The sequence below is a fragment of the Phodopus roborovskii genome, unplaced genomic scaffold (assembly GCF_943737965.1).
Source record: "Phodopus roborovskii unplaced genomic scaffold, PHOROB, whole genome shotgun sequence".
In the NCBI taxonomy this organism is placed as follows: Eukaryota; Metazoa; Chordata; class Mammalia; order Rodentia; family Cricetidae; genus Phodopus; species Phodopus roborovskii.
In genome coordinates, this window is record NW_026125052.1 from 31,515,681 (window position 1) to 31,540,878 (window position 25,198).

The 25,198-nt window shown below is 57.9% G+C and overlaps 2 protein-coding genes across 4 annotated transcripts; one reads left to right on the forward strand and one right to left on the reverse strand.

Moving 5' to 3' along the window:
- Window positions 1–536: 536 nt before the first annotated feature.
- Tmc6 (transmembrane channel like 6) lies at window positions 537–14,695 on the reverse strand. 2 transcript variants are annotated; one of them, XM_051181387.1, is made up of 22 exons: window positions 14,634–14,695; window positions 13,580–13,666; window positions 13,289–13,436; window positions 13,072–13,190; window positions 12,868–12,963; window positions 10,400–10,558; window positions 8,650–8,755; window positions 8,463–8,559; window positions 8,050–8,307; window positions 7,496–7,686; window positions 7,168–7,312; window positions 6,328–6,483; window positions 5,958–6,109; window positions 5,684–5,863; window positions 4,812–4,907; window positions 4,552–4,627; window positions 3,635–3,768; window positions 3,376–3,552; window positions 3,196–3,274; window positions 1,924–1,991; window positions 811–935; window positions 537–705 (listed from the first exon to the last, which is right to left on the reverse strand). In XM_051181387.1, exons 3-21 carry the CDS (start codon window positions 13,342–13,344, stop codon window positions 836–838), a joined length of 2,445 nt encoding a protein of 814 aa, XP_051037344.1. In that variant the 5' UTR covers window positions 13,345–13,436; window positions 13,580–13,666; window positions 14,634–14,695; the 3' UTR covers window positions 537–705; window positions 811–835. The 2 variants fall into 2 exon arrangements, with proteins under 2 accessions (XP_051037344.1, XP_051037353.1); XM_051181396.1 differs by having other exon boundaries at window positions 537–709.
- A 2,151-nt stretch (window positions 14,696–16,846) lies between these two features.
- Tmc8 (transmembrane channel like 8) lies at window positions 16,847–24,987 on the forward strand. 2 transcript variants are annotated; one of them, XM_051181440.1, is made up of 15 exons: window positions 16,847–17,122; window positions 17,238–17,386; window positions 17,598–17,747; window positions 17,918–18,003; window positions 18,417–18,553; window positions 18,792–18,939; window positions 19,822–19,992; window positions 20,301–20,440; window positions 22,205–22,328; window positions 22,622–22,719; window positions 22,832–23,015; window positions 23,138–23,268; window positions 23,351–23,509; window positions 23,995–24,073; window positions 24,438–24,987. In XM_051181440.1, the coding sequence occupies exons 1-15, from the start codon at window positions 16,923–16,925 to the stop codon at window positions 24,687–24,689; spliced, it is 2,208 nt and encodes a 735-aa protein (XP_051037397.1). In that variant the 5' UTR covers window positions 16,847–16,922; the 3' UTR covers window positions 24,690–24,987. The 2 variants fall into 2 exon arrangements, with proteins under 2 accessions (XP_051037397.1, XP_051037404.1); XM_051181447.1 differs by having other exon boundaries at window positions 17,921–18,003.
- Window positions 24,988–25,198: the final 211 nt, after the last annotated feature.

Sequence of the window (25,198 nt, forward strand, 5' to 3'; positions counted from 1 at the left end):
CCCACCAACATCTTCATTTAGTGCAGAGCCCAGGTCGGTTAGGATGTCTGGAGTGCCCATGGGGACTGGAGAGCATCACCATCCAGCCCAGATCAGCTGGGACCATCTAGAAACTCTTCTGAGACATCCGTTTTGCTGTCACAGAACCTTTCCATGGGGCTGGCATTGGACCAGCTGGGGGTGGGGGATGGCTTGGAGGAGGATATGGCTGCTCAGCCTCAGGAGAGACCTATAAGCTGTTCCTATAGCTCAGCCTACCTCGGGCGTCTTACCCCATGCCATCCACCTTAGCCTGGCTGGGTGCTGGTGGGCTCTCTACCAAGGGCTTCTCACCCTAGGCATCAAGTCATCCCTTAGAGTCTTCCTGCTTTGCCCACATAATACCTCCACTGATTGGTTTCTCATCCTGGGCACAGCCAGGCCCTTCGTCTTGCCCAGGAGACTTAGCCCCAAGCCCTGAGGTTCCCATTGGAAGGCCTAGTGGGTCCCAGGCAGCTGGCAGGAGCAGGTCACAAACCCATCCCAAAACACAAACCCATAATGCAAAACCCATTTAATCAGAACTTTAAAAAAAAAGGGGGGGGGATGGAGAGTCGGGGCTGGTGGCACATGCCTGTGATTCCACTTGGCAAGAAGAGCTATGAATCCAAGGCCAGCCTGGTCTACATAGTGAACTCAGGACAGCCAAGGCTGTGTAAATAGATCCTGTCTTAAAAAAAATAAAAATAAAAACCCAGAGAGGAGAGGATTCCCAGGTAGGACGGGATCCCTTGGGGTACCCCACACCCCACATCCACACTCCATCGTCACCTCAAGGAGTTTGTAGAAAGGGAAGTCACTCCACTGCTGTGTCCTGTGGGGACCTCAGGTCCAGGTCTCCACATGCAGGGTCATGATGACTGGGGATACAAGGTTCCCCCTGGGTTCTGCCAAGCCTGCCGGAAAGGAGAGTCATGGTAGCCCAACTAACATGAAAGCTCCTCCAGCCTGTGTAGCCGGGGGCTCGGTGGGTGCAATGTGCTCCAAGTAGTACACGTCAAGCCTCCCAGGCTGAAGGCTCTAGAGCAGCAAAGGCCAGGCTGGCGGAGCAGCACAAAGAACTACCAGGGGTGACATTCCAGAGATCTGTGGCAAGATTGCTGGGTGGACCACATGAACTGGCCACTTTGGTGATCCAAAACTTTGGACCAGCAGTCTTGTGTGTAATGGCTCACGGTAATTCTCCTCAGTAAAGGCCCGTCATCAATGGGGGCTCAAGGGACACGCACGGATACCAGGTACACCAGCCCTGAGGACCGCATGGGGTCAAGACCTCACTACTAAGGCAGACTGCAGTCTCTACAAGGCACAGAGGCAGAGGCAGGGTTCCCCTTCGTGGTGACTGGATGTTCTGAGATGCCTCCAGTACAAGATATCAGCCTCACTAATCTGCAGAAAGGAAGGGGCCCTGGTGGTTGCAGCCACCAGAATGTGCAGACATGGCCTGGGGGAACAAGCCTCAGACTGCTGGGGCAGGTGGACTTCCGTGTGGGTGTGCCCCACTCAGCAGGAAGAAGTTCTGTTGTAAGGTCACTATAAACCTGGTGTGTGGAAAGTCAGCACTAGGGAGGCAGGGAGGGGCACTTCAAAGCCAGCCTGGTCTACAGAGCGAGTTCCAGGACAGCCAAGGACATGCAGTGAAGCCATGCCTCAAAAAACAAAAACAAAAAAACAACTGGTCTGTAGAACTGGAGAGACAGCTGAGTTTGAAGGCACAGACGTACATGCCGCTGTACATGCCGCTGTCCATCCCTGAGGGTGAGGCAAGCCAGGAGGACTCCAGGAGCCCAGCAGAACCTCACCAAGGAGACACCCCTGCAGCAGTGGAGTATCACTTTACACTGCCCTCCCCTCCCCCTCCCCTTCACACTGCCTCTACATCACCTGCTCCGCTCCCCCTCCGCGTAAACAGAGTGAAGCTTGTTGATGAGGAAGACCTTGTCCTCGCCCTCCTGGAAAGGCCAGAGCACAACGTGATTAGACAGAAGCTGCCCATCCCTGGGTCCCAGAGTTAGCCTAGTCTACACTGCCTGTGGTGCTCACGTGAGAAGTGCAGATCACAAAACACACCCTGGACCTCAGTTCAGGAGGCAGAGGCAGGCAGGTCGGTCTCCGGGGCTACATAGTAAGACCGTGTCTCAAAAATAAAAAAGGAAGAAAAAAAGAGAGAAGCAAGCATATTTGTGCCAGCCTAGTGATGAGGTAGAGGTGGGCATGTCACTGGGGAAGCCTGTGAGCCAGCCGAATGCAGTGTCACCCGCCTCTGCCTGTCCTCTTCCCACCCCACACCTGGAGAGGGTCTCACGAAGCCCAATGGTCTCAAACTCACGAAACCGGGAATGAATGGCCTTGAACCAGCCCTCAAGTGCTGCAATCAGTCAGTCACAGGTGTACACCACACCTGGCGCACACGGGCCCCTTGATAAGTGTTTTGAGTCCTGATGCCTTCTGACGGCCCATGTGCGTACACAGGGCCCCAGAGATACCTGGGCCTGATGGTTCCGTGGGAGCCCCGTGTCTCCCACACCTAAACCAGACAGCAGGCTGCCTGCCCACTCCATCCTGACCACTTCACGCCTGCTCTCTCTCTCTCTCTGCTTACCTCAGTCACACGGGAGGGGTCCACACTAACCCCAGTTCTCAGGCACCTGAGACAGGAGGGGCATTCTGAGCTACCAAGACTCTATCTCAAAAACAAAAACCAGGGCGGTGGAGATGGATCTGCAGAAAAGCTCCCTTGACCCACAAAGAAGTGAGAGAGCAAACTCCACACACAATCAGAAAAAAAAAAAAAAAAAAAAAAAAAAAAAAGCCAGGCGGTGGTGGCATACACCTTTAATCCCAGCACTCAAGAGACAGAGGCTGGTGGATCTCTGAGTTCCAGGACAGCCTGGTCTCCAGAGTGAGAAAGCATCTCAAAAACTAAATAAAAGGTTGGGAATACAGCTCATTTGGTAAAGGGTTTCCCTAGCATACACAGAAGGCCCTGAGTGCAAGATCCAGCACCATAAACAAGACGTCAGAAATCCCAGGTTACCCTCAGTACACAGGACACAGTACAGAGTGACACCCTGTCCCCAAAGGCAAAAGAGCAAGCAGGTGTGCCAAGGGCAGCCCCTCACCCTCACGCTAGGCGCACAGGCGGGAGGCACTCACGTTCCGGATCTGCTCCTTGAGCAGGCAGATGACCTTCCGTTGCCCTTTCACAACCTGGATGTTGAGGTAGATGACAGCCCTGAGGGAACAGGGTCAGGCTGAAGGCCGATGGCAGGGCCAGACCGGCACAGGGCACTACCTCAGCCCAGCCTCACCGCCTCCCGCGCCTGCAGAACTCACAGCAGTAAGGCTGACACCACAAACAGGAAGAAAGTGTTCTCCACCAGAAAGTGATGCAGCCAGGGCAGCCAGGAGGCCCCGGAGCCGGCACGCTCCAGGCGATGTACCCACACCGTGCCCGCCTCATACATGGTGTTCAGAGTCCTGAAGGGGCCACAAGTGCTTGACGGTTTCACCCTGGAGAAGACAGTCCCACTCTCAGCGAGGACAAGGCAGGTCTTGAGTCACCCCAGAGCCAAAGACACAGGCCCCCACTCACTGCCAAACAGCATAGCAGAGGAAAACCGCTGCACCCAGGAACGACGGGAAGCAGAGCAGCGTGAGGAAGACAGTGCTCATGTGTGACGCCAGCCAGGGGCGGCGAGGTGCCTGGCAGTTGGCCATAAGGCTTGCCTGGGGACAAAGGCTGTGATTCATCCAAGGCCACACCACACCCTGCCTCCCACCCTCATAACCTCTCAGCCTGACTGGGTCTAGAACCGCCCAGTAGACACGCCTCTGGGCACCCCTGGGAGCGATCCTAGACTCACTCGGCAGAGGCGGGAAGACCCACCCTGAATGCTGGCCTGGCGGCGCCATCCCGCCAGCAGAAAAAAGGAAAGTGGGCAGAGTCCCAGCCTTCATCTTTGCTCCCTCACTGAGGATATCATGTGACCAGCTGCCTTCCACCCCGGCTGCCTTCCCTGTCACAATGCAACCAAAATAGATCAAGAGGGAGGTAAGGGACAGGTGGGCAAGGCTGAGCCTGCAGCCAAGTCCAGGACAGGCAGAGACGGCACCCTGGGTCTACACTGCCCATATCAGCCTGGTGAGTACACTGCCCCCATTGTGGAGGATCAGAAGGTGCCCAGAGCCAGTGGGGGCCCAAGGTGCTGGCTGTCAGCCCGAGTCACTCCCAGGAGACTGGGGAGCCCGCAGATGTCTCCAGCTGCCTAAGATAGGGTTGTCAGGGAGGGGCTGCCCAATGCAGCAGGTCTACCCTGCTCCCAAGTACCCTCCTCCTTTTTGTTTTACTTATTTATTTGTGACAGGGTTAACTCTGTGTGTAGCCCTGGCTGTTCTGGAATTCACTCTGTAGACCAGGCTGACCTTGAACTCAGAGATCCGCCTGCCTCTGCCTCTGCCTCTGCCTCCCGAGTGCTGGGATTAAAAGTGCCCACCACCACGGCCACTCACCTTCTTGACATAGAACAGGAGCGCCAGCCTGAGTATCTGCACTGCGGGCAGGAGTGGCGAGAACAGGACACCCAGCCTGGGGACCACAGCAGGCAGCTGGGACCACAGCAGGCAGGGCTGGTAAGCATCCTCCCAACCTGGCTCAGAGAGCCACCCACCCAGGACCTCTGCCCACCCAGAACCAAAAGCTGATGCCGTGGCCCTGGGAAGGAAGGCAGTGGCTGACAGCCACCAGTAGGAGGCTCGTGAGAGACCCTCACCAGGTCAGCGTCTGCCCGTAAATCAGGTCCAGAACATTCCGAGCGATGTCAAACTCAGGCTTCTGCCTCCTCTTCAGCTTCTTCTCGGAGATGAGCCTGGACAGAGGGACCCCTGAGAGATGGGCAGGGGAGACTCACCCCCAGAACACCAGGCAGGGACCACCTGCACCCGTGCAAGCTAGCACCAAGCATCTGTCAGGACAGCGGCCATCTGGGCCTAGGAGCTGTCAGCACAGAAGCTGGAAACATGCTAACTAGCAGAGCTAATGGCAGAAGTTCAATCCCCAAGACCCACATGGCTAGGAGAGAACTGACCTGCACATTCCCCAGCACACATGCACAGAGCACACGTAATAAACAATAAATGTGTAAGAAAAATCTGGAAACCCAGCTTTTGGTGGCGCATGCCTTTAGTCCCAGCACTCGGGAGGCAGAGGCAGGAGGATCTCTGTGAGTCTGAGGCCAGCCTGGTGTACAGAGTGAGTTCCAGGACAGCCTCCAAAGCTACACAGAGAAACCCTGTCTCAAAAATCAAAAAAAAAAAAAAGAAAGAAAGAAAGAAAAAGGAAAAAGAAAGAAAAAAGAAAAAGAAAAGTCTGGAAAGGGTATGTATTCTCAAAACAAAGCACAAAAGGACTCAAGTGTCACACCCCAGCCCCCCATGACACTTTAAAGGCCCCTACCCGTTCTTCCTGTCTGAGCAACACTGAAACCTTTTTCCTTCCCAATCAGAACCTACCGGACATCCTGCCGCCCACCATCCTCATGAGCTGGCAGGGTAACCCCGGCACACATCAGCTGTCCCTGACTGACTGAGGTGGGTACCCGGAGCCCGGAGGGCAGGATGGGCGGGTCAGGCAGGGCCTCCTCACCTCCACAGCAGCTCCCCAAAAAGGGAGTCCAAGAGCGTGAAGATGAAATCCACAACTAGGAAACGGTACAGTTCCTGGCCCACAAAGTCCTCCCAGCACCGGGCCTGCACCGCAGCCACCTCGCGGCCCAACCAGTGATAGCAAAGCACAGCCAGGACAGCCATCTTCAGGATGAGACTCCTGTACAGGTAGAGGTTGTGGGAGCTGAGGGAAAAGCAGCACAACACGTGCTCCAAGGAGCCCTACCCAGCAGCCCACGCCTGCGGCCACACACCTGCAGATGGCCATGTACACCTCCAGCACGGGGGAGTCATGCCGCTCCAGAGTGGCCAGACCACGGAACAGGTAGGAGGCCCCCAGATTAAGGACACTGACCACCAGGGGCAGGGCCAGCAGCTCCAACCCCTGGCCACCAGCAGCAGGTCTCTATGGCAACAGTGAGAGGGTTCAGTCAAAACAGGCACACTACCCATGGGGACACGCCCACTGGCTGCCCTGTGGGAGCAGGCAGCACCTCCCTCCAAGACACTCAGCATGCCCTCGGCCTCCGTTCCAACTGCACAGGAAGCAAGGGCAAGCACGGACCATGGGCCTGGTGGGGTTGTGGGGGTCTCAGGCCCGGGACATCCCGTCCCTTGCCTTACCTGGATCATGACCTCTGAGAAGGTGAGGACAGCCACTGCGCAGCCCATCGTGGTGCCCAGACACAGCAACCAGCCCAGACCTAGCATGACAACCTGCCACAGCCGCTCACATGCACTCCGGGGACGCTTTCGCAGTTGCCATTCAGCCAGCAGCTCCTGCAGACGGTAGGTACCGTGTCCCTGTCACTGGGTCCCAAGCAGACACACCCAAGAACACAAGCAGGCTGCCCGAGCCCCTCCCTTTCTGAAAGAGGCCCAGGCCAGGCTTGCTTCTGCTGGGACACAGGGAATGGGAGAATGCGAGATGGCTGCCACTCGCGGCCCCTCCTCATCCCTTCACCACAGCCTAATCTCTAGGAATCCCGAGTGCCTAGCCTGTAGCGTGGATGGCCCCTAGCCAACCAGAGGCCCCAAGGTGAAGACACCTGTCCCCAGTAGGAGCTCTCATGAGTCACAGCAGGAAGGTAGAGAATTACATGTGGCCCGGGGACCTTGAAGCTGTACTAAGGGTTTGATCTCAATGTTTCAATGTCCTGTTAGTCCTTAGCCCCTGGCTACTGAAGTGTTCAGTGGCCACAAAGGGACCCCTGTCCTCCTCCTGGCCTAAGCACCCGGGAGCAATTTCTGTAACTCCAGCTCCCTCATATCCCTAGAGCTCAGCGCTAACGCCACAGGGGCAACGCAGCTGAAGTCAGGGTGTAGGAGCTTCAGATCTGCAGCAACTGTGAAAGGGAAACCACCCCAGCCGGACCCTCAAGGCCTGCTCGAAGACACCACGCCAACATCCTGAGAGGGTCTAGGCCAGGTTTCAAAGGCCACACGTGGGCTGTAGCTGCCTACCTTCAGCTGAGTGCAGATGCTGTCCTGCTGGACGCGGGAGGCCCGCTTCTGAGTTACCTTGTAGTCCCAGGAGCAGAAGACCATAAGAGCATGGATACCTCTGGTGCTGCCAACCCGGTAGCTCTCCCCAAAGGAGTGGGACATGCTAGCAAGCAGTAGAGACGGGCAGCAAGTGAGCAATGGGAGGGGTGGGTACATGGCGGGCGGGCGGACAGATGGGTCGGGGGGGGGGGGGGGACATGAACAGGGAAACGTGGGGAAGTGGATGGGATGGTGGGCAGCGGATGGAAGGGCGGTGCTCAGAGGGTCACATGACCGAGGCCATTACCTGTATACCAGAGTGATGCAGGTAATGAAGAAGGCGGCCCCCACTGTGAAGAGGTAGGCCAGTGGCATGCTGTAGGGCAGACTGCCCAACCTCGGGCTGCACTGTCCACTTTCCCGTGGGGAGGCACATGACTGGCTCAGCGTGGTGTTACTGTAGTAGCCGTAGTACATGACGGTGTGTGTGAAACAGCCCTGCCAGGAGGCCAAACAGAGTCAGGGACCCTCCCCGACCCAGCCCAGTGGCTCTCAACCTCCCTGACGCTGCGACCCTTTCGCTCAGTCCCTCATGCTGTGGCCACCCCAACCAGAAAATCATTCGGTTGCTATGTCATAACTGCAATTTTGCTCCTGTTATGGACTGTAATGAAAATATCTGATATTCAGGGTATCTGGTATGCAATCCCCACAGGTTGAGACCTGCTGCCCTAGCCTATCCTCAGGCCTCCAGAAGGAAGGGAAGCCACCCGTAGGGACACTCCCCAACAGGCAGGGGCCCACCAGGGAAGCTTGGACGGGGCAGGCACAAGAGGACAGGGCAGGGGTTGGAGATCTCACCCCGCCTGTCAGAAGTTCTAGACCAGAGAAGGTAGGGACTGGGCCTGAAGGGTCAGGCGGGAAGGCGGCCTGCACACCCACGAGGAAGGCCAGCAGAGGCAGCAACATGAGCACGTTGAAGGCCAACAAGGTCTTGAGGAAGAGGAAGTAGGAGAGGACGCTGGAACCAAACTGGCCGCCGATCTGCTTCAGAGCATAGTGCCATGGCCTGGCTGCATACAGGCCTGAAAACAATACCAGTCCCAGGCTGTGCAGGGCCTGTAGGAACAGCTGCAGGTCAGTCACAAGGCCCGGGGCGCCATGACAGATCATGCACAGCCCCAGGAAAAAGCTAGGGTTAGGAGTCCCAGGGTAGGGTGTCCCCACCCCAGCCAGCCAAGCCCACAGCAGACCTCACAGCTCAGAGCTCGTACCAGGATGCAGGTGTATCTGAGTCTGCTGCAGCAGGAGACGGCCCCACCTTGGCCCCGCTGGCCCCTCCGCTTTTCCTTTGGACTCCAGCTTTTCTCCCTGGGGACAGAGACAATGCTTACACCGCCACCGTAAATGCTTACACTGCCTCCTGGCTCGGAGAGGCGGCTGAGGTCATGGCGCACTCACCGGAGCCAGCGCTTCTCAACCAGGCTCAGGGGCATGTTCCGGACCACGTGGTCTCGCTGGGCCACCGACAGACCTTGAAGCTCCTTCACAAGCAGGCTCCGCTTCTCTGCCAGAGGAAGAAGGTCCCTGAGTGCCCAGTACCCTTTCTGCTGCACGCTGACCAGGGCCCAACACAGCCCTCTAAGACCCACCAGATGGCTCCCTCTGCCCTGACAGCCAAAGCCAGGCCCCAGCCAGCAGTCCACTGACCTCCGGCAGCCTTCTCTCCTCTCCCTCGAGCCCAGGAGCCCCTCCTCCCATTCCCACCATTCCTGGCGTCCTTGAGGCCAGTACTTCCCAGCTTTGATCCCACTTGTAGTGTGGAGGGCAGAGTCTGACCTGATCAAGGTACCCTGGGACCCCACAGACAGACTATGGGGGGAAGGGCACCGACTCAGAGCTTAGGAGCACCGGCTGCTCTTCCAGAGTCCAATTCCCAGCACCCACATGGTGGCTCACAGCCATCTGTAATGGGGTCTGATGCCCTCTTCTGGCCTGCAGGCACACACAGATGCAAGCAGAACATGGTGTACTTGGTAATAAATGTAAAAAAAAACAGTGTCAGAACCCAGTGGCATTCCCCCTCACCTGAGAGGCCCTAAGCCTGTCACAGTGGATGAATGGGGACAGGTTAGCTCTGCCTCCTCACAGCCACCCTCACGGCCGCTGGACAGTGTTAACTGTCAACCTGGCAGAATCTAGAATCACCCCAAGATGGCCCCTGGGCATGCCTGGGAGGGGTTACGTTGACTATTTTAATCAATGTGGGAAGACTGGTCCACTGTATCAGTGGACAGGAACGGTCCCTGGACAGGGACCATGGACGTGAGCTGAGCTCTAGCACACACTCATTCTCAACTGTGGACACCCACCACAGGCTCCTGCCACCTGGATGGCCGCACCACAGTGGACCACAGTTTGAGCTGTGACTCAATGAAAGCCCCGGTTCCCTTATGCCGCTTTAGGCAGAGCTCTTTATCACAACAGGAAGAGAAACTGTCACCCCACTTCCGGCCACACAGAACAGGCAGACGCCACTTTCATCGCTACAACTAGCCCGTGGGGGCAGTTTCCTAACTCCAAATCTACACATACATGATCTTCAGAGGCAGGAGGATCTGAGTTCAAGGCCAACCTGAGCAGACCTTGACCCTGTCTTCAGTCACCAAGAGCTGGAGACACACAGACCATTGATAGAGCGTCTGCCTGGGTCTCATCAACAGAGAGGGAAGAAGATGGGGGCGGGTGGGGAGAAGGAGCGAGGGAGAGAAGGTGGACATGGCCAGGTGGCAGAGCCACCCAAACTCAGAGTCCACACACTGTAACCCTCTCCACTCCCACCATCAGAGCCTTGGGTTATCTATCCCGCTCCCGAGCCTCTCCACACCAGCTGCAAAGGACACCGGGTCTGCTCGGGCCTTGGCGCTTGCCTCCTCTTCTCCAGCCACCTTCTCCAGGAAGCCTCCTTGGAGCCCTAGGCTGGGCCACTCCCTGGTGGCTCTGGTGCAATGTCTTCTTCTCTGAGTTTGTCTCCTGCTCACTCATTGTTGGTCTCACCCAGCAGGAAGTAAGCTAAGAGCTAAGTCTGGCTTTGCAGACCACCATCAAATGCTGGGGACCTCTCCAGCACTCAGTGATGGATGTCAGAGGTGGAGATACCCAAGGAGCCTCCCAGCCAGGCAGCCCTTGGGTAGCTAGGTTATTCACTCACCATCCTCCTCCAGGACGGTGTGGTCCAGCTCCAGGTCATACAGGCGAAGGCTGGGCCTGGCAGAGCGGATCACATTCCCCAGCAGGGGCCGGCTATTCCTGCGCCGGAGCCTCACTGTGCGGTTGTAGTATTGGGAGATGATGGCCCCACGGCTGCGACCTTGGGAAACAGATGGCAGAGCAGTGGAGGGCATGGATAGGACCAGCCTCACATCTCTGAACAGTTCCCATCGCCAGGCCTACCAGGGCTGGGGAAGTCCCTTTACCAGAAACCCAAGAGCCTTTTTGGTTTGTTTGGTTGGTTTATTTGGAGCCCTGACTGTCCTGGAACTCTCTCTGTTGGCCAGGCTGGCCTTGAACTCAGAGATCCACCTGCCTATGCCTCTCCAGTGCTGGAATTAAAGGCATGAGCTACAGAGGATCCAAGATTAACTCCAAAAAAAAAAAAAAAAAAAAAAATCAGTAATCCCTGCCCCCAACCCATACAGACAATAAACAGGATGAGAAAGAAATCTGAGAAACATCACCCTTTACAATAGCTACAAATAACATAAAATATCTTGGGGTAACTTTAACCAAACAAGTGAAAGATCTATATGACAAGAACTTTAAGTCTTTGTAGAAAGAAATCGAAAAAGACATCAGAAAATGGAAAGATCTCCCATGCTCTTGGATAGGTAGGATCAACATAGTAAAAATAGCAATCTTACCAAAAGCAATATACAAAGTCAATGCAATCCCCATCAACATCCCAGCAAAATTCTTTACAGACCTTGAAAGAACAATACTCAACTTCATATGGAAAACCAAAGAACCCAGAATAGTCAAAACATCCCTGTACAATAAAGGAGCTTCTGAAGGCATCACCATCCCTGACTTCAAGCTCTACTATAGAGCTATAGTCCTGAAAACAGCTTGGTACTGGCATAAAAACAGACAGGTGGACCAATGGAATTAAGACCTTGATATCAACCCACACACACACCTACGAGCACCTAATTTTTGCCCAAGAAGATAAAATTACATGATGGACAAAAGAAAGCATAGTGCAGGTATAACTGGATGTCGACATGTAGAAGACGGCAGATAGAGCCATGTCTATCGCCACACACAAAACTCAAGTCCAAATGGACCAAAGACCTCAACATAAATCCAACCAAGGTCTGAGTAAAGGAGGCATGGGGGGGGGGGCAGAGGGAGGGTGGAAGGGAATGGGGGGAGGGGAGAGGGGAGGGGAGGAGCTCAATTTAAAAAAAAAGCAGCCCCAGGAGCCCGTTTTTACCCGTGACAAGTGCCATCATTTATAGAATCCAGCAAGGGTGAGTGTGACACGGGGTGAGTGTGACACAGGGCTGTGAGTGTGACACAGGGCTGTGAGTGTGACACAGGGCGGTGAGTGTGACACAGGACGGTGAGTGTGACACGGGGTGAGTGTGGCACAGGAGAGTGAGTGTGACACAGGAGGGTGAGTGTGACACAGGGCGGTGAGTGTGACACGGGGTGAGTGTGACACAGGAGGGTGAGTGTGACACGGGGTGAGTGTGGCACAGGGCGGTGAGTGTGACACAGGGCTGTGAGTGTGGCACAGGAGGGTGAGTGTGACACAGGGCTGTGAGCGTGACACGGGGTGAGTGTGACACGGGGTGAGTGTGACACGGGGTGAGTGTGACACAGGAGAGTGAGTGTGACACAGGGCTGTGAGTGTGACACAGGGTGAGTGTGACACGGGGTGAGTGTGACACGGGGTGAGTGTGACACAGGAGAGTGAGTGTGACACGGGGTGAGTGTGACACGGGGTGAGTGTGACACAGGAGAGTGAGTGTGACGCAGGGCTGTGAGTGTGACACGGGGTGAGTGTGACACGGGGTGAGTGTGACACAGGAGAGTGAGTGTGGCACAGGGCGGTGAGTGTGACACGGGGTGAGTGTGACACAGGAGAGTGAGTGTGGCACAGGGCGGTGAGTGTGACACAGGGCTGTGAGTGTGACACGGGGTGAGTGTGGCACAGGAGGGTGAGTGTGACACAGGAGAGTGAGTGTGGCACAGGAGGGTGAGTGTGACACGGGGTGAGTGTGACACGGGGTGAGTGTGGCACAGGAGGGTGAGTGTGACACGGGGTGAGTGTGACACGGGGTGAGTGTGGCACAGGAGGGTGAGTGTGGCACAGGAGGGTGAGTGTGGCACAGGAGGGTGAGTGTGACACGGGGTGAGTGTGACACGGGGTGAGTGTGGCACAGGAGGGTGAGTGTGGCACAGGAGGGTGAGTGTGACACGGGGTGAGTGTGACACGGGGTGAGTGTGGCACGGGGTGAGTGTGGCACGGGGTGAGTGTGGCACGGGGTGAGTGTGGCACGGGGCTGTGCTGACCTTCAGGTCCCTGCAACAGAGCCTGGCAGCCCAGAGGAACTGACTGCAGGTTCAGACACCAGGGCTGGGGTCAAAGCCAGAGCAAGGCAGAGTCCCACTCACCAATGGTGCGGCTAGGCATGCTGGCCAAGATGCGGAGAGTGGCGGAGCTGTGGGCCGGGACACCGTCAGGCCTTGGCAGGGTCTGGTTACGTCTGCCTAGGGATGATGGAGGTACCTGCCGTCTCACCCAGCCCCCTGCACCCACCCCAGGCCTGTAGCACGCAAGGGCAGATACCCCAGGTCAGTCTGCGGGCCTGAGCTCACCTGCAGCCAAGGGCAGCAGCTCCAGCCCCTCCTCCGCCACCCGAAGACTCTGCTCTTGAATGAGTTGGTGGAAGGAGTCATGCACCTCACTCTCTTCATAGGGGCTGGGTTCCAGGCTACTAGGGAGGAGTGCGTGTGGGAATGCATGCTCCAGCCCTCTCCTAACTTCCAGAAGGCAGGGAGATGCATCCCAGACCACCGGCACCAGGGCACTCACCCTTCATCCCCTGTGGTCTCTGGGACATCGAGGTCTAAAGTCAGGGACTGAGCCATGGCTGTGGTACACCCTCAGCCGGTCTGCAGCCGTAAAGGAGCCCAGCTAGAGACTAGATGCGGCCTAGGGCTCTCACTCTCACGCAGCCCATCTGCGGAGACAAAACCAGCTCCCGATGCCTGGCACCCACTCCCTGGGGGCGCATTCTTCAGGCGCACACCCTGGGATCTCCACCCTTCCCCCACCCGCAGCTAAACACATGGGTAAATGAGTGGCCCCAAGTAACACTCTCACCAGTAGCCGGCTGTGGGGGAGAGCAGAAAACAGGAAGGAAGGGTGAGGCCGCAAATCCCCCATCGGTTTGCTAGATGTCACCAGTCCCTGGGAAATGGGAGAGAGGTCTGTGAACACTGACCCTTCAGGTCTGCGTGGCCCTGGGGCTTCAGCTCTCACAGAGCAGGGGCTGGGAGGTGCAGAGGACTTCCTGTGCCCGCCCTATGACCCCAAAGTGTTTCCTCTAGCAGGAAGGGCTGCCCCCAGCGCCGCCCCGCCGGCCTCCACTCCACACCGGCCCCCATGCAGCCCACCCCATCGTCGGGTCTGGGTGCTCAGAGGCTCCCGTGTCCTCGAAGTCTGAGTCCCTGCTCTGCCAACGCAGCTTAAAGCTGGAGGTGGGAGCGGAGCCGACACAAGCTCCCTTTGTCCGGCTCTGGTCACCCAGCACAATTGCAACCAGAGCATTCTAAGGGGCTCATTGTCCTCCTGGCCCAAGGCCTTAAGGGAGGACGCAGCGGAAAGAGCAACCGATCACCTGACTCCGGCAGGATTGCCCCCAGGGGGCAGGCCCTGCCCTGTGGGCAAACCCTCCCCGCCCTCACCTACGGAATTCCAAGTTTTCGGGGAGCTCCCCCGACGGCCGAGAGTCCCCACGTAACCCCGATTCGCGCCGGGCACGCCCCCGCCTGCGCAGCAGCACAGTGCAGGGTGGCAGCCGAGGTGGCACCACCCGAAAGGAGAGCAGCCAGGCGAGGAGACGCCTTCTTAGTTTCAGGGTCCCCTCCCAGGCCACAGCACTTATCAGCCTCCTCACACCTCTCCTCGCCGAGAAGCCGGGAGTGCTGTGGGGCTCGGGCCCCGCCTGGGGCCGGCCAGGTGCGCGCAGTTCCGGGACGCACGGCCCTGCCGGGAGCCAGGCCGGGAGAGGCCGAGAGGGGCAGCTCCAAGGACCGCGCACCCCAGGTGTCAGCCCCGGGCGTGAGCAGCCGCCCCCACGACCGATCGGTGACCCTGCACCAGGGTTCCGGCGCCCGGCTGGAGGGGAGCAGCCCCGCCCCCCCAAGAGGCTCACCTGTGCGCGTACCCGCAGAAGTCATTAACAGGCAGCAATGAAGATCCAGGGGGCGACCTTTGCTGGGTCCCAGACTGGCAGCTCGAGGTAGCCCCGCCACCCGCCCACCTGGCAGCGAGCCCGGCAGGTCACGTGACCTGCTCCGCCCGCGGGTTAGGTAGGCCCCGCCCATCCAAAACAGAGCTCGGTGCCCGCCAGCTTCGGACCCCACCCCAGCACTCCACCCTGAAGTCTGAACAAAGTGGGCGCGGCCGAGTGTTTGGGTCCATACAGCCCGCAGGCCGAGTCCCTAAGTCTTGAAGGACTCGGTTTCTCCAAGTTTGGCCCACTCACGTCCGGGGTTACGGACCAGTGCCCAGCCCCTCCACGAGGGGTTGGGTAATCCCCTGCTCCCAGCCCTGCTCCCCATCTCCGGCTAAGGAATGGGGTGCCGCCGCCGCCTCTGCCCTGGGCGTGGTGTCTATTTCTGAAGCTAGAGTTCAAGCCGCTTCCGGCACCCACTGTCCCAACTGCTGTGCCAATTGCCTGGTTTTCTGTGGCCGAGACATAGGCAATGGCCTTTCCATCTCACCAGCCTCCAGGTAGCCGGAGCAGGCCACTTGCTTGGCCACCAGAATGCTCCAGAGAGTCCGTCCCTTCCTCCGTGTGACAGACAGGATGGGCATGAGAAAAAAGTAAAGGGGGAAACGAGCCCCACCCCCACAAAGGGCAACACACCAGGAAGCGTGTGGGGTACAGGGATGTGGCGAAGCCTGAGATACTAGGGTCCAGTTGGGCTGGGGGAGTGGAGGGGGCAGCGGCAGATGCTTTGCCACTGTCCCTGAGTGGCTGGGTGGGGCATCCTGGCCTGCAGACCCACCCCTCTTCACCCCCCCCCCCCTGGCACTTACTCTTCTGTCCCAACTGGAAAGCCATTTCCTGGGGAGCCTTCCTGCACGAACTTTGTTGAAATACAGAGACACAGGGAGGCTCAGGGAATCCAGAGCTGAGATGACAAGGCCTTAAAAGAGGTAAGCAGGGAGGAGAGGCTAGGGCTCCCAGAACTGCGCTCTGGCCAAGACGACTCCTAAAGGTCTAGTCGGTGAGTGATTGCGTGGAGTCGCTTCCTAAGTACTAAGGCTGGGCTCTGCGCCAGGACCTACAGGAGGGAGGGAGGGCAGTGCCTGCCATGAGAGCGGGAAGTTCAGAAATAACGCAACAGCCAGGCGTCAGGGTGCTCGCTTTAACCCCAGTTCAAGACCAGCCTGGTCTACGGAGTGAGTTCCAGAACCATCAGGGCTATGCATTGAGACGCTGCCTTGAAATAGTAAAACAAGAAATAATGCCAGCGTTTTGGAGAGCCGGCAGCCGGGTGTTCTGGGACCCTCCACGTGTCTCTCCCTCCCTCTCTCCCTCTCTCTCTCTCTCTCTCCCTCTCCCTCTCCCTCTCTCTGGGGCGACTGCGGAGGACAGATAACGGGTTCCTCTGCACCCAGACAGGTCTAAGGACTGGCGGGCGGGCAGGGGGCGGGCGGGCAGGCCTGGCGCGTGCCCACCGCGCGATTTTCACCTGTGCCCTCCCCTGCGGTGTAGGAAGAGCACGCACAGGCAGAGAAAGCTGCGGGGAAGGCGGGAGTGGGTGGAGGAGACGCTGCCCCTCCTTCCCGTCACGTGACGCGTCCCACTCCTCACCGTCCTGCCGAGAGCTGGCCGCCCCAGGGCGCTTCTTGGGGAGCGCGGCCCCTTGCCCCTTGATGAGCCGCCTGCTGTGTGGAAGGAAGGACGGTGAGAGGGGGGAGAACTGAGGCCAAGGGGCTGAACCAAGCCTATGGCTTCCTCTGGGGTGGCTTGGGGGTTCCTCCTTTTCTCACGGTTGGGGATGTAGCCACGCCTCCTATTCTGGGTCTCTGAAGACCAAAGCTTACCCAGGCTGGGCAAGAAAGAACACACAGAACGGGGCGCTAGCACATCCAAGGCCGAGCGCTGCAGGGAGCGGGGTCAGAACAGGGGTGACGTCCCCAAAAAGTCAACCCGCACTCGGAAAAGCTTGGGGGCTGTTTATGACAGACAGCACACCGCGCTGTGCTGGTGGCTTCTCTCTCTCTCTCTCTCTCTCTCTCTCTCTGTCTCTCTGTCTCTCTCATTTCCTGGTGGCCCTTCACCTCCTTTGACAGGCTGGGAGGCCTGGACCGTGGTCGGAGGTGGAGTGGGACAGCCCAGCTGCAACCCCAGCAGACTTCTGTTCTCTTGTCGACCCCGCAGGGCCAAGGCGAAGCTCAGCACCCGGCGCCCTTCGTTCCTCCTGAGAGCATGGATCGCGCCTGTCCGTCCCGCGCCCCCGCTGGGATGTCTCGCCAGTGGTCGGTGCAGTCCGCACCGGCCCCCCGACGGCCTGACCTCCAGGCGGCTGCAGCGGAGGAGCTGTGGGAGGACGAAATGGAGCGGCTGTGCGCCTCCCGGGAGCCGGTGCGGATGCTGCCCTACTCCATGGCGGACAAGCGCTTCATCCGGTTTGTGCGTGCGGCTCGCTCGATGAGCCGCGGCGGGGGCGGGGGCAGCGCCCGAGGAAGCACCTGTCGGTTGGATGACTCAAGGGCGCCCCCATCACCTCGCTCCTGCCTGCAGGGAACTGAGGGAGCCCGAGGGGGTGAAGCCCTCCTGCTGGCAGCGGTGGCTACGCAGAGGGAAGGCGGCGCGTCAGCACTTGAGGGAGGCAGCGCAGAAGCTGGCCCGCGGCTTCGGGCTCTGGGAGGGAGCGCTCTACGAGATTGGGGGTAAGATCCCACGCCAACCCTTACTTCCCACCTCCCAAGTCAGCCCCTCCATCCTTATACAACCCTCGGACTCCTCCGTGCACACCTTGGTGGGTGCGGATACTGCACGTGAAACTCCGCTATTGTCGTGCGCTCGTGGCTGCTCCCACACATCACACAGCCCTGTGATTCCCAACAGGGGCGCCTGAGCCTCCCTACTCTTCTCCCGTAGGCCTCTTCGGGACCGGGATCCAGTCTTATTTCACATTCCTTCGCTTCCTGCTGCTGCTCAACCTGCTGACCCTACTGATGATGGCCAGCTTTGTCCTGCTGCCCCTGGTCTGGCTCCACTACCCCGAGCCAGGCCCTGCCCTGAAACTAAGTGAGTGCTGTAGTCGCCCTGACCCTGTGCGCGCAGCCTGGGCATGCTGCTTGGGCTAGCCTTGGACCCTGACAGTGCCCTCAGTGTTAGGGTGGATGCAATGGAGCTGGAAGACTGAGTTCACCTGTGTCCTGGGGACCCTGTCTTGTTGGTCCTCTGTTTCTCTTCAGCAGGTCTCCAGTGTTCCAGCAGCCACCTGCCCCAGAGTGGCATTCCAAGGTTCCACAACCCACTTTGGAATATTTTGACTGGCAGGGTAAGTGGGATCTCCCCTGGCTGTGTACCTATGCTCTGGGGCATCTGGGCGATTCCAGTCTAAACGGACATTATGGCTTTTAAGGGAGAGCTTATACCGGCCAGTCAGGCTACATATAGGGACACGTGCCCATGAGCCACAGAACACACACACACACACACACACACACACACACACACACACACACACACTCCAGTTCCGGGAGGCCACTGAGCCAGTATCCTAAATCCTGGACTCATATCTGTATGACCTTGGGCAAGTCACCTAACTTCTTGGAGTCTGAAACAGGGATATTTTAGATCAGGCACACTCGGGAGGCCAAGGCAAGAGGATCACAAGTTCAAGGCCAGCTTGGGACATGTAGGGAGACCTTGTCCCCGCCTCGCCTCCACATGTCCTTACTGTGTCCCCAGGCCTTCAACAACACCTATCTCTTCTACGGTGCCTACCGGACAGGGCCAGAGCGCCGCTCAACATACAGCATCCGCCTGGCCTACCTCCTCAGCCCAGTGGCTTGCCTGCTCCTCTGCTTCTGTGGGACACTGCAGCGGTGAGGGAAGACCCCCGAATTGCTCCTCCGGCATCCATCCTTGGCCAACCTCCATCAGTTGGCAGATAGATCCCTGTGCAGTGAGGGTCACCCTGGCCCCCAGCCTGCCTCCTGTAACGTGAGGCGGGTGTAGGAACAGGGTCCCTGCCCCAACTTTCTGAGGCCAGAATCCCAGCCAGGCCACCGGCAAGGGTGGAGAGTGGAGGAACGCCACAGCAACCCTTCCCCTCCCCCCCAGGATGGTAGGGGGGCTGCCACAGCAGCCGCTCCTGGGCCAGGGCTACAGGGCGCCCCTTAGCGCCAAAGTCTTCTCCTCCTGGGACTTCTGCATCCGGGTGTGGGAAGCTGCCATCATCAAGAAGCATGAAATCAGCAATGAACTGAAGGTGTGTGGGAGGCAGAGTGTGTGTCTGTGTCTGTCTGTCTGTGTGTGTTGTGATGAAAGTGGTGGGTGACAGGCTGTGTGAGTGTGAATAGAAGTGACCAGATGGCAGTGGGAACCAGCTGTGTATGAGGACATGCAAATGTGTGAGCCAGGCCTAGTGGGAAGGGTCCTTAAGCCCTGTACTTGGGAGGTGGAGGCAGGTGGATTGCCATGAGTTCAAGGCCAGCCTGAACTACGTGACAAGCTCCAGGTCAGCCAGGGCTACATAGTGAGATCCTGTCACATAATAAATAAGCAAGTGTGTCTAGGTCTGATTTTCATGTCTGTGATCTTAGCACTCAGGAGGTTGAGGCAGGAGGATTGCCATGAGTTTGTGACTAATCTGAGCTACAATTTCCTAAGTGCCAGGCCAGCCAAGATTATGAAACAAGAGCATGTAATAAACCTTACACCTTTGTTCCCAGCACATGGGAGGCAGAGGCAGGAGGATCTCTGTGAGTTTGAGACCAGCATGGTCTACAAGAGCTAGTTCCAGGACAGGCTCCAAAGCCACAGAGAAACCCTGTCTCGAAAAACTAAAACAACAACAAAAAAAAGACCCTGTCTCAACAAAAAGGGGTTGGCAAGGATGACTCTTCAAGCAAAGGGCCTTGCGGAGCCTGCTGAAGCTTATCTCTGGATCCCACCCAGTGGGAGAAAAGAAACATATCCTGCCAGTTGCACTCTGACTTCCATGTGTGCACCATGGCATTCACACACGCGCACGCGTGCGCGCGCGCACACACACACACACACACACACACACACACACTATAAAGATAAGGTAGGTGTGTGGGTGCCAGTGCCCGTAAATGATACAGGGCCCCTCCCCTCCTGCCTTCAGGTGGAGCTGGAGGAGGGCCGGCGCCTGGAACTGGCTCAACAGCAGACCCGGGCCCAGAAGGCATGCCAGCTGCTCGCCTACCTACGCACCAACGTCCTCATTGTACTCCTGGTGGCTGGAGCCATCAGCGCCATCTTCTGGGCCACCAAGTACTCACAGGACAACAAGGAGGTGCGGGACACCGTGTTCCTTCCTTTTGTTTTGTTTTCCAAAGATCTATTTATTTATTATGTTTTTAAACTATTTTACATGCATTGGTGTCTGGCCTGTATGTGTGTTTGGATGAGGGTGTTTGATCCCCTGGAACTGGAGTTACAGTTGTGAGCTGCCATGTGGGTGCTGGGAATTGAACCCAGGTCCTCTGGAAGAGCAGCCAGTGCTCTTAACCTCTGGGCCCCCATATATTCCTTTCTTTATGGTTTGCTTGCATGCTTTTCCACACCCTTACAATCTTGACCTCCCTTCCCCTGCCCCCACAGGAGTCCCTCTTTCTGGTGCTGCAGTACCTGCCCCCAGGAGTCATTGCCCTGGTCAACTTCCTGGGTCCCCAACTCTTCACGGTCCTGATCCAGCTGGAGAACTACCCTCCCAGCACCGAGGTCAACCTCACCCTTATCTGGTGAGTACAGGGGGACGATGGAGTAGCATCGAGTCAAGGTCCCCAGGACCCTGAACAAAGAAGCCCTTGTGTTCACCACTACACCAAAGGGGAGGTGGGCAGTGCTTCTAGAACATTCAGCCTCAGGACCAAATCTGAGACTCCCCTGAAGGGAGCCATCAACCTGCATGAAGCAGAGGGCCATTCGGAGGGTTAGGGGTGCTGTTTGGCCTCCGGGAGTCAAGAGCGAGCTGTGAACACATACAAAGTCTGGCAATTTGAGACACAGCTCCTGCAAATCGTGAGGCCTGGACGCCTTGCCTTGAGGACTCTCATACCTGAAGACACACACACACACACAAACACACACACACACCCCGCCCTGCCACTTGGTCCTGACGCCATTGCAAGCCCCACTCTGAGCGTTCCTCAGGAAACCCCTGTGGGCCTCTCCGGCTTCACTGGTCTCTCTCTCCTCTCCCGGTCTTGCCTTCCTTCTTCCCCCTCTGCAACACCTCAAACTGTGCCAGCCCTAGCACTTGAGAGGCAGAGGCAGGGGGATCACAGGCTCAAAGCTAGCCTGGGCTACAGCGTGGAAAAGGCCATGCGGTGTAGCCTGACCAGTTGGGCTTGGGTCCCCAGAACCCCGGGAGAGAGCCAGACATGGCGCTCCACACCTGTAACCGCTGCACTCCTGTGCTGAGATTGGAGAGACTGGAGAAGTACCCGGGAGCTCTCAGACCAGCAAACCCGGAATACACAATGAAATGCAGCCTTAGAAAAAAGAGGCCAGGGCCGGGCTGTAATCCCAGCTCTCAGGAGGCAGAGGCAGGGGGATCTCTGTGAGTTCGAGGCCACACTGGTTCACAGAGAGAGTTCCAGTGAGTCCCAGGGCTACACAGAGAAACCTTATCTCAAAAAGGGAGAGAGGAAGGGAGGGAGGAGAGAACTTGCCTTGAGCTTTTGTTTGTGTTTTTGAGACCGAGTCTTACTATACAGACCAGGCTGGCCTGGGATTAAAAGTGTGTACCACCAGCACCACTATACTAGACTTACCTTGTTTTTTTGTTTGTTTGTTTTATTTTGTTTTTGGCTTGTTTTTTTTTAAAAGAAAGAAGAAAAAACCAAAGGTACTCCAGAGTGTATAAGATTAAAAAATAAGCTGCCAGTCACCCCTGCCTGTCAGTCCCGGTTGATCTGGAGACCAACCCTCGGTTCCCAGCTTTTCTAGCCACACAGACATTGTAGTAGATAGGTAGGTAGGTAGGTAGGTAGAGCGAGCAATAGAGAAATACCTAAAGTCATCCTCTGGGCTCGAGAGGCACACGTGCAGGCTAGTGTACCCATACAGAGAGAGTGTGTGACCAGGCATGGCCGTGCACACCTTTAATGCCAGCCCTCAGCGACATACAGATATTTGCTAAGTTTGAAGCTAGCCTGGCCCACATAGTAAGTTCTAAGCCAGCCAGGGCTACATAGTTAAGGGGTGGGGGAGTAAGGTGTGTCCTGAACTGAGGCTCTGAGGATCCAGGAAGGCTCCGACTTTCTCTTGCAGGACTCAAGCTGGCAGCAGGGAAGACAGCTGACTGGGACAGTGTTTCCCAGACTGGCTTAGAGACAGGACCCATTCCCCGTGAACCATGTAATCAGACTTAAGGAACGCATTTTTTTAAAAAAAAAAAAAACCCACTGGCGGGAGATGAAGCGGCTGAAAGGAGACGGGGCTGAGCCCAGGGCACCAGTCTGTGGCCCCGACCCTCCCTCTGATGCATCCCCTGCCCGCAGGTGCGTGGTGCTGAAGCTGGCCAGCCTGGGGATGTTCTCCTTCTCGCTGGGGCAGACTGTGCTGTGCGTAGGCAGAAACAAGACCAGCTGCGAGTCCTATGGCTACAACGCCTGCGAATACCAGGTGGCAACCCATCCTTCCCCCACAACGCCCCCCCTCAAACCCTGGAATCGGGTCCCTTTCCGTCCTTGTCTTTCCCCAGGAAGCGGGGCTGCCGTACCACGGCGTGCCTCTAGGGGGCGCCCTGCACCACACCCCAGATGTGCTATAGCTCTCCTGGCTTGGGAGACTTCCAGCAAGGCCTTGAGACACTCCCCAGCCACCAACCCATCCCCAACCCCGGGAAGCAGTGGGTGAGGGAGGAGAGCGCGGAGGGATCTGGGGATAGTGATGGGTCCCCTTCCTTTGCGCTCCAGTGCTGGGAGAATTCAGTGGGTGAAGAGTTATATAAGCTAATCATCTTCAACTTCCTGCTCACCGTGGCCTTCGCCTTCCTGGTCACCCTGCCTCGGAGGTGAGCACAGCTGGAGGCCACCACCAAGCGTGAGCCAGGTCTGCCCCCCATGAGTAAGGGTGTGGCGCGCATACCCAGACCCCCACCTCCCACTCCCCACCCCCCATCCCAGGCTGTTAGTGGAGCGCTTCTCCAGCCGGTTCTGGACTTGGCTGGGCCGGGAGGAATTCCTGGTGCCCAAGAATGTGCTGGACATCGTGGCTGCGCAGACTGTCACCTGGATGGGCCTCTTCTACTGCCCCCTGCTGCCACTCCTCCACAGCGCCTTCCTCCTCCTCACCTTCTACATCAAGAAGGTGGGACGCTTGGGACAGGCGGAGCGCTACACCCGCCCTCCGCCCTCCCTTCCTGGGACCTCAGACTCCGTGGTCCACAAATCACCCCGGTTAAGTCCTGCTACCCCGCCCGCCTCCTGCAGTACACCCTCCTGAGGAACTCCAGGGCGTCCCCGAGGCTCTTCCGGGCGTCCAGCTCCACCTTCTTCTTCCAACTGGTGCTGCTCCTGGGCTTGCTTTTAGCTGCAGTACCCCAGGGCTACGTGATCAGCAGGTGACGGGGACTGGCAGCTGGGGGCTGGTGCAGCAGCCGCCACCCCAGAGCCTGACAGCCCTGCCCGCTGCCGTCTCTCCAGCACCCGCTCCTCCTGGGACTGCGGCCTCTTCACCAACTATTCAGCCCCCTGGCGGGTGGTGCCGGAGCTGGTGGCCCTACAGCTCCCCCTTGCTGGCCAGCGTGCCCTCCATTTCCTCAGCTCCCACGCCTTCAGTTTGCCGCTGCTCTTTCTGCTCAGGTGACTCTGGACAGCAGGGACTGGGGGGGGGGGGAGACACCAGCTTGTTTGTTTTCCTTCGGGGGTGGTGGTGTACACCTGGGCAGCCCCACACAGCGCCCTGGGGTGCAGGAAAGGTGATCCGAGAGGATGTTGCAGGCCCTCTGGGCTCCTGGGATGCCAAGGAGACTGCTTGGCCACTGAGGAAACCGTCCCGGGAGAGCAGCCTTGCCATGCTGGGCGCTTGGAGTGAGGGGCCGTGGGAGAGGGGAAGTCTTCAGATAAGACGCTGTGCACAGAGCTTTGCGATTGAGACGGTAGAGCTGGCGTGGTGCACACCTGTAATCCCAGCACTAGGGAGGCTGAGGCAGGAGGATGGCTGTGAATCCGGGGCCACGCTGCTCACAGAGTGAGCTCCAGGACAGCCTGGGCTTCGTGACAAGACCCCGTCTCAAAGACAGAGGCTGGGGGAGGGGACTGACCTGGAGTCCTATCTGCCTTTTAAGCCTGGTCCTGACCGTGTGCGTCTCCCAGTCCCGGGCGAATGCCAGAGCCATCCAAGGGCTACGGAAGCAGCTGGTGTGGGTGAGTGGCTGCACTTCGGCCAGACGCTTTAGGAGTGTGCAGCTAGGCTGAAGAACCGCGCTGCGGAGAGTGAGGGTGTTCTTTCTTGTGCAGGATGTATCTGGAGAGGACTGGCAGCCTACTTTGGTGGAGGCGTGGCCTTGGGTTGAAGCGAAGCCTTAGGTTGTGGGTGTGGCCTGGGTCCGGGCTGGGACGAGTTGGGGGCGGGGCCCTGGTCCGGCAGGGACCTAAGCTAGGGGCCGGGCTTCGAGGCGGCCTCGCACGCACACGCCGCGGTGGAGCCGAGGCCTCCGATTGCGTCATGGGCGTGGCTTCTGGCCAAGGCTTGCTTCGACCTAACTCTGGTCTCCGGTTTTCCCTGCAGCAGGTCCAGGAGAAGTGGCACCTGGTGGACGACCTGTCGCGGCTGCTGCCGGAGCTGAGTCCAGAGCCCGAGTCCCCTCGCTCTCGAGCTTCGCGTCCTCGGTCCTTCTGCCCCGGATTCCCGTGCCCAGGCTCTCCCGGCCGGACACCCCGCCTGGGATCCTCCACCAGGCTGAGCTCCTCCAGCCCCGGAGCCCAAGGTGCCTCGGATCCCGCCTCCATATTTCACTTCCCTAGCGGTACAGAGCTGTAGCACCGACCCCCCCACCACACACACACCCCACCCACCCTACCCCCAGTCTGCCGCAGCTTCCTCCAGTGCCTCCACCCACCCCCACCCCGCCTCTTCCACCTCTTACCCTGGTCCCACTGCCTACAGCCGGCTACAGGGCTACAGGACCTCGTCCTCAGGTCAGCAGGAAGAGCATGAGAATTTCTACCTCTCTATTTTATCAAATCCCTTCCAATGTTTTATTGAGTGTTTTATAGTGTGCACAATGGTATGTATGTTAACTCATGGATACAGTTTATAAATATGCGTTTTTTGGGAAGCATTCAAATGTCTTAGGAAGGGGTTCTCTCAGAAGTGTTTGTGTATACATAACCTCTCTCCGTGAAGCTGCAAGCCCTGGTCTGAAACAGCCCCCTTCAGAATGAGGGCTCTTCTGTGCCCTCCACATTTCACCACCAGCTAACCCTGCGCCCATCTGTGCACAAAGGTGAAGCCATGCTCCGCGAGTGGCAGGGCTGGGGCTTGAACCA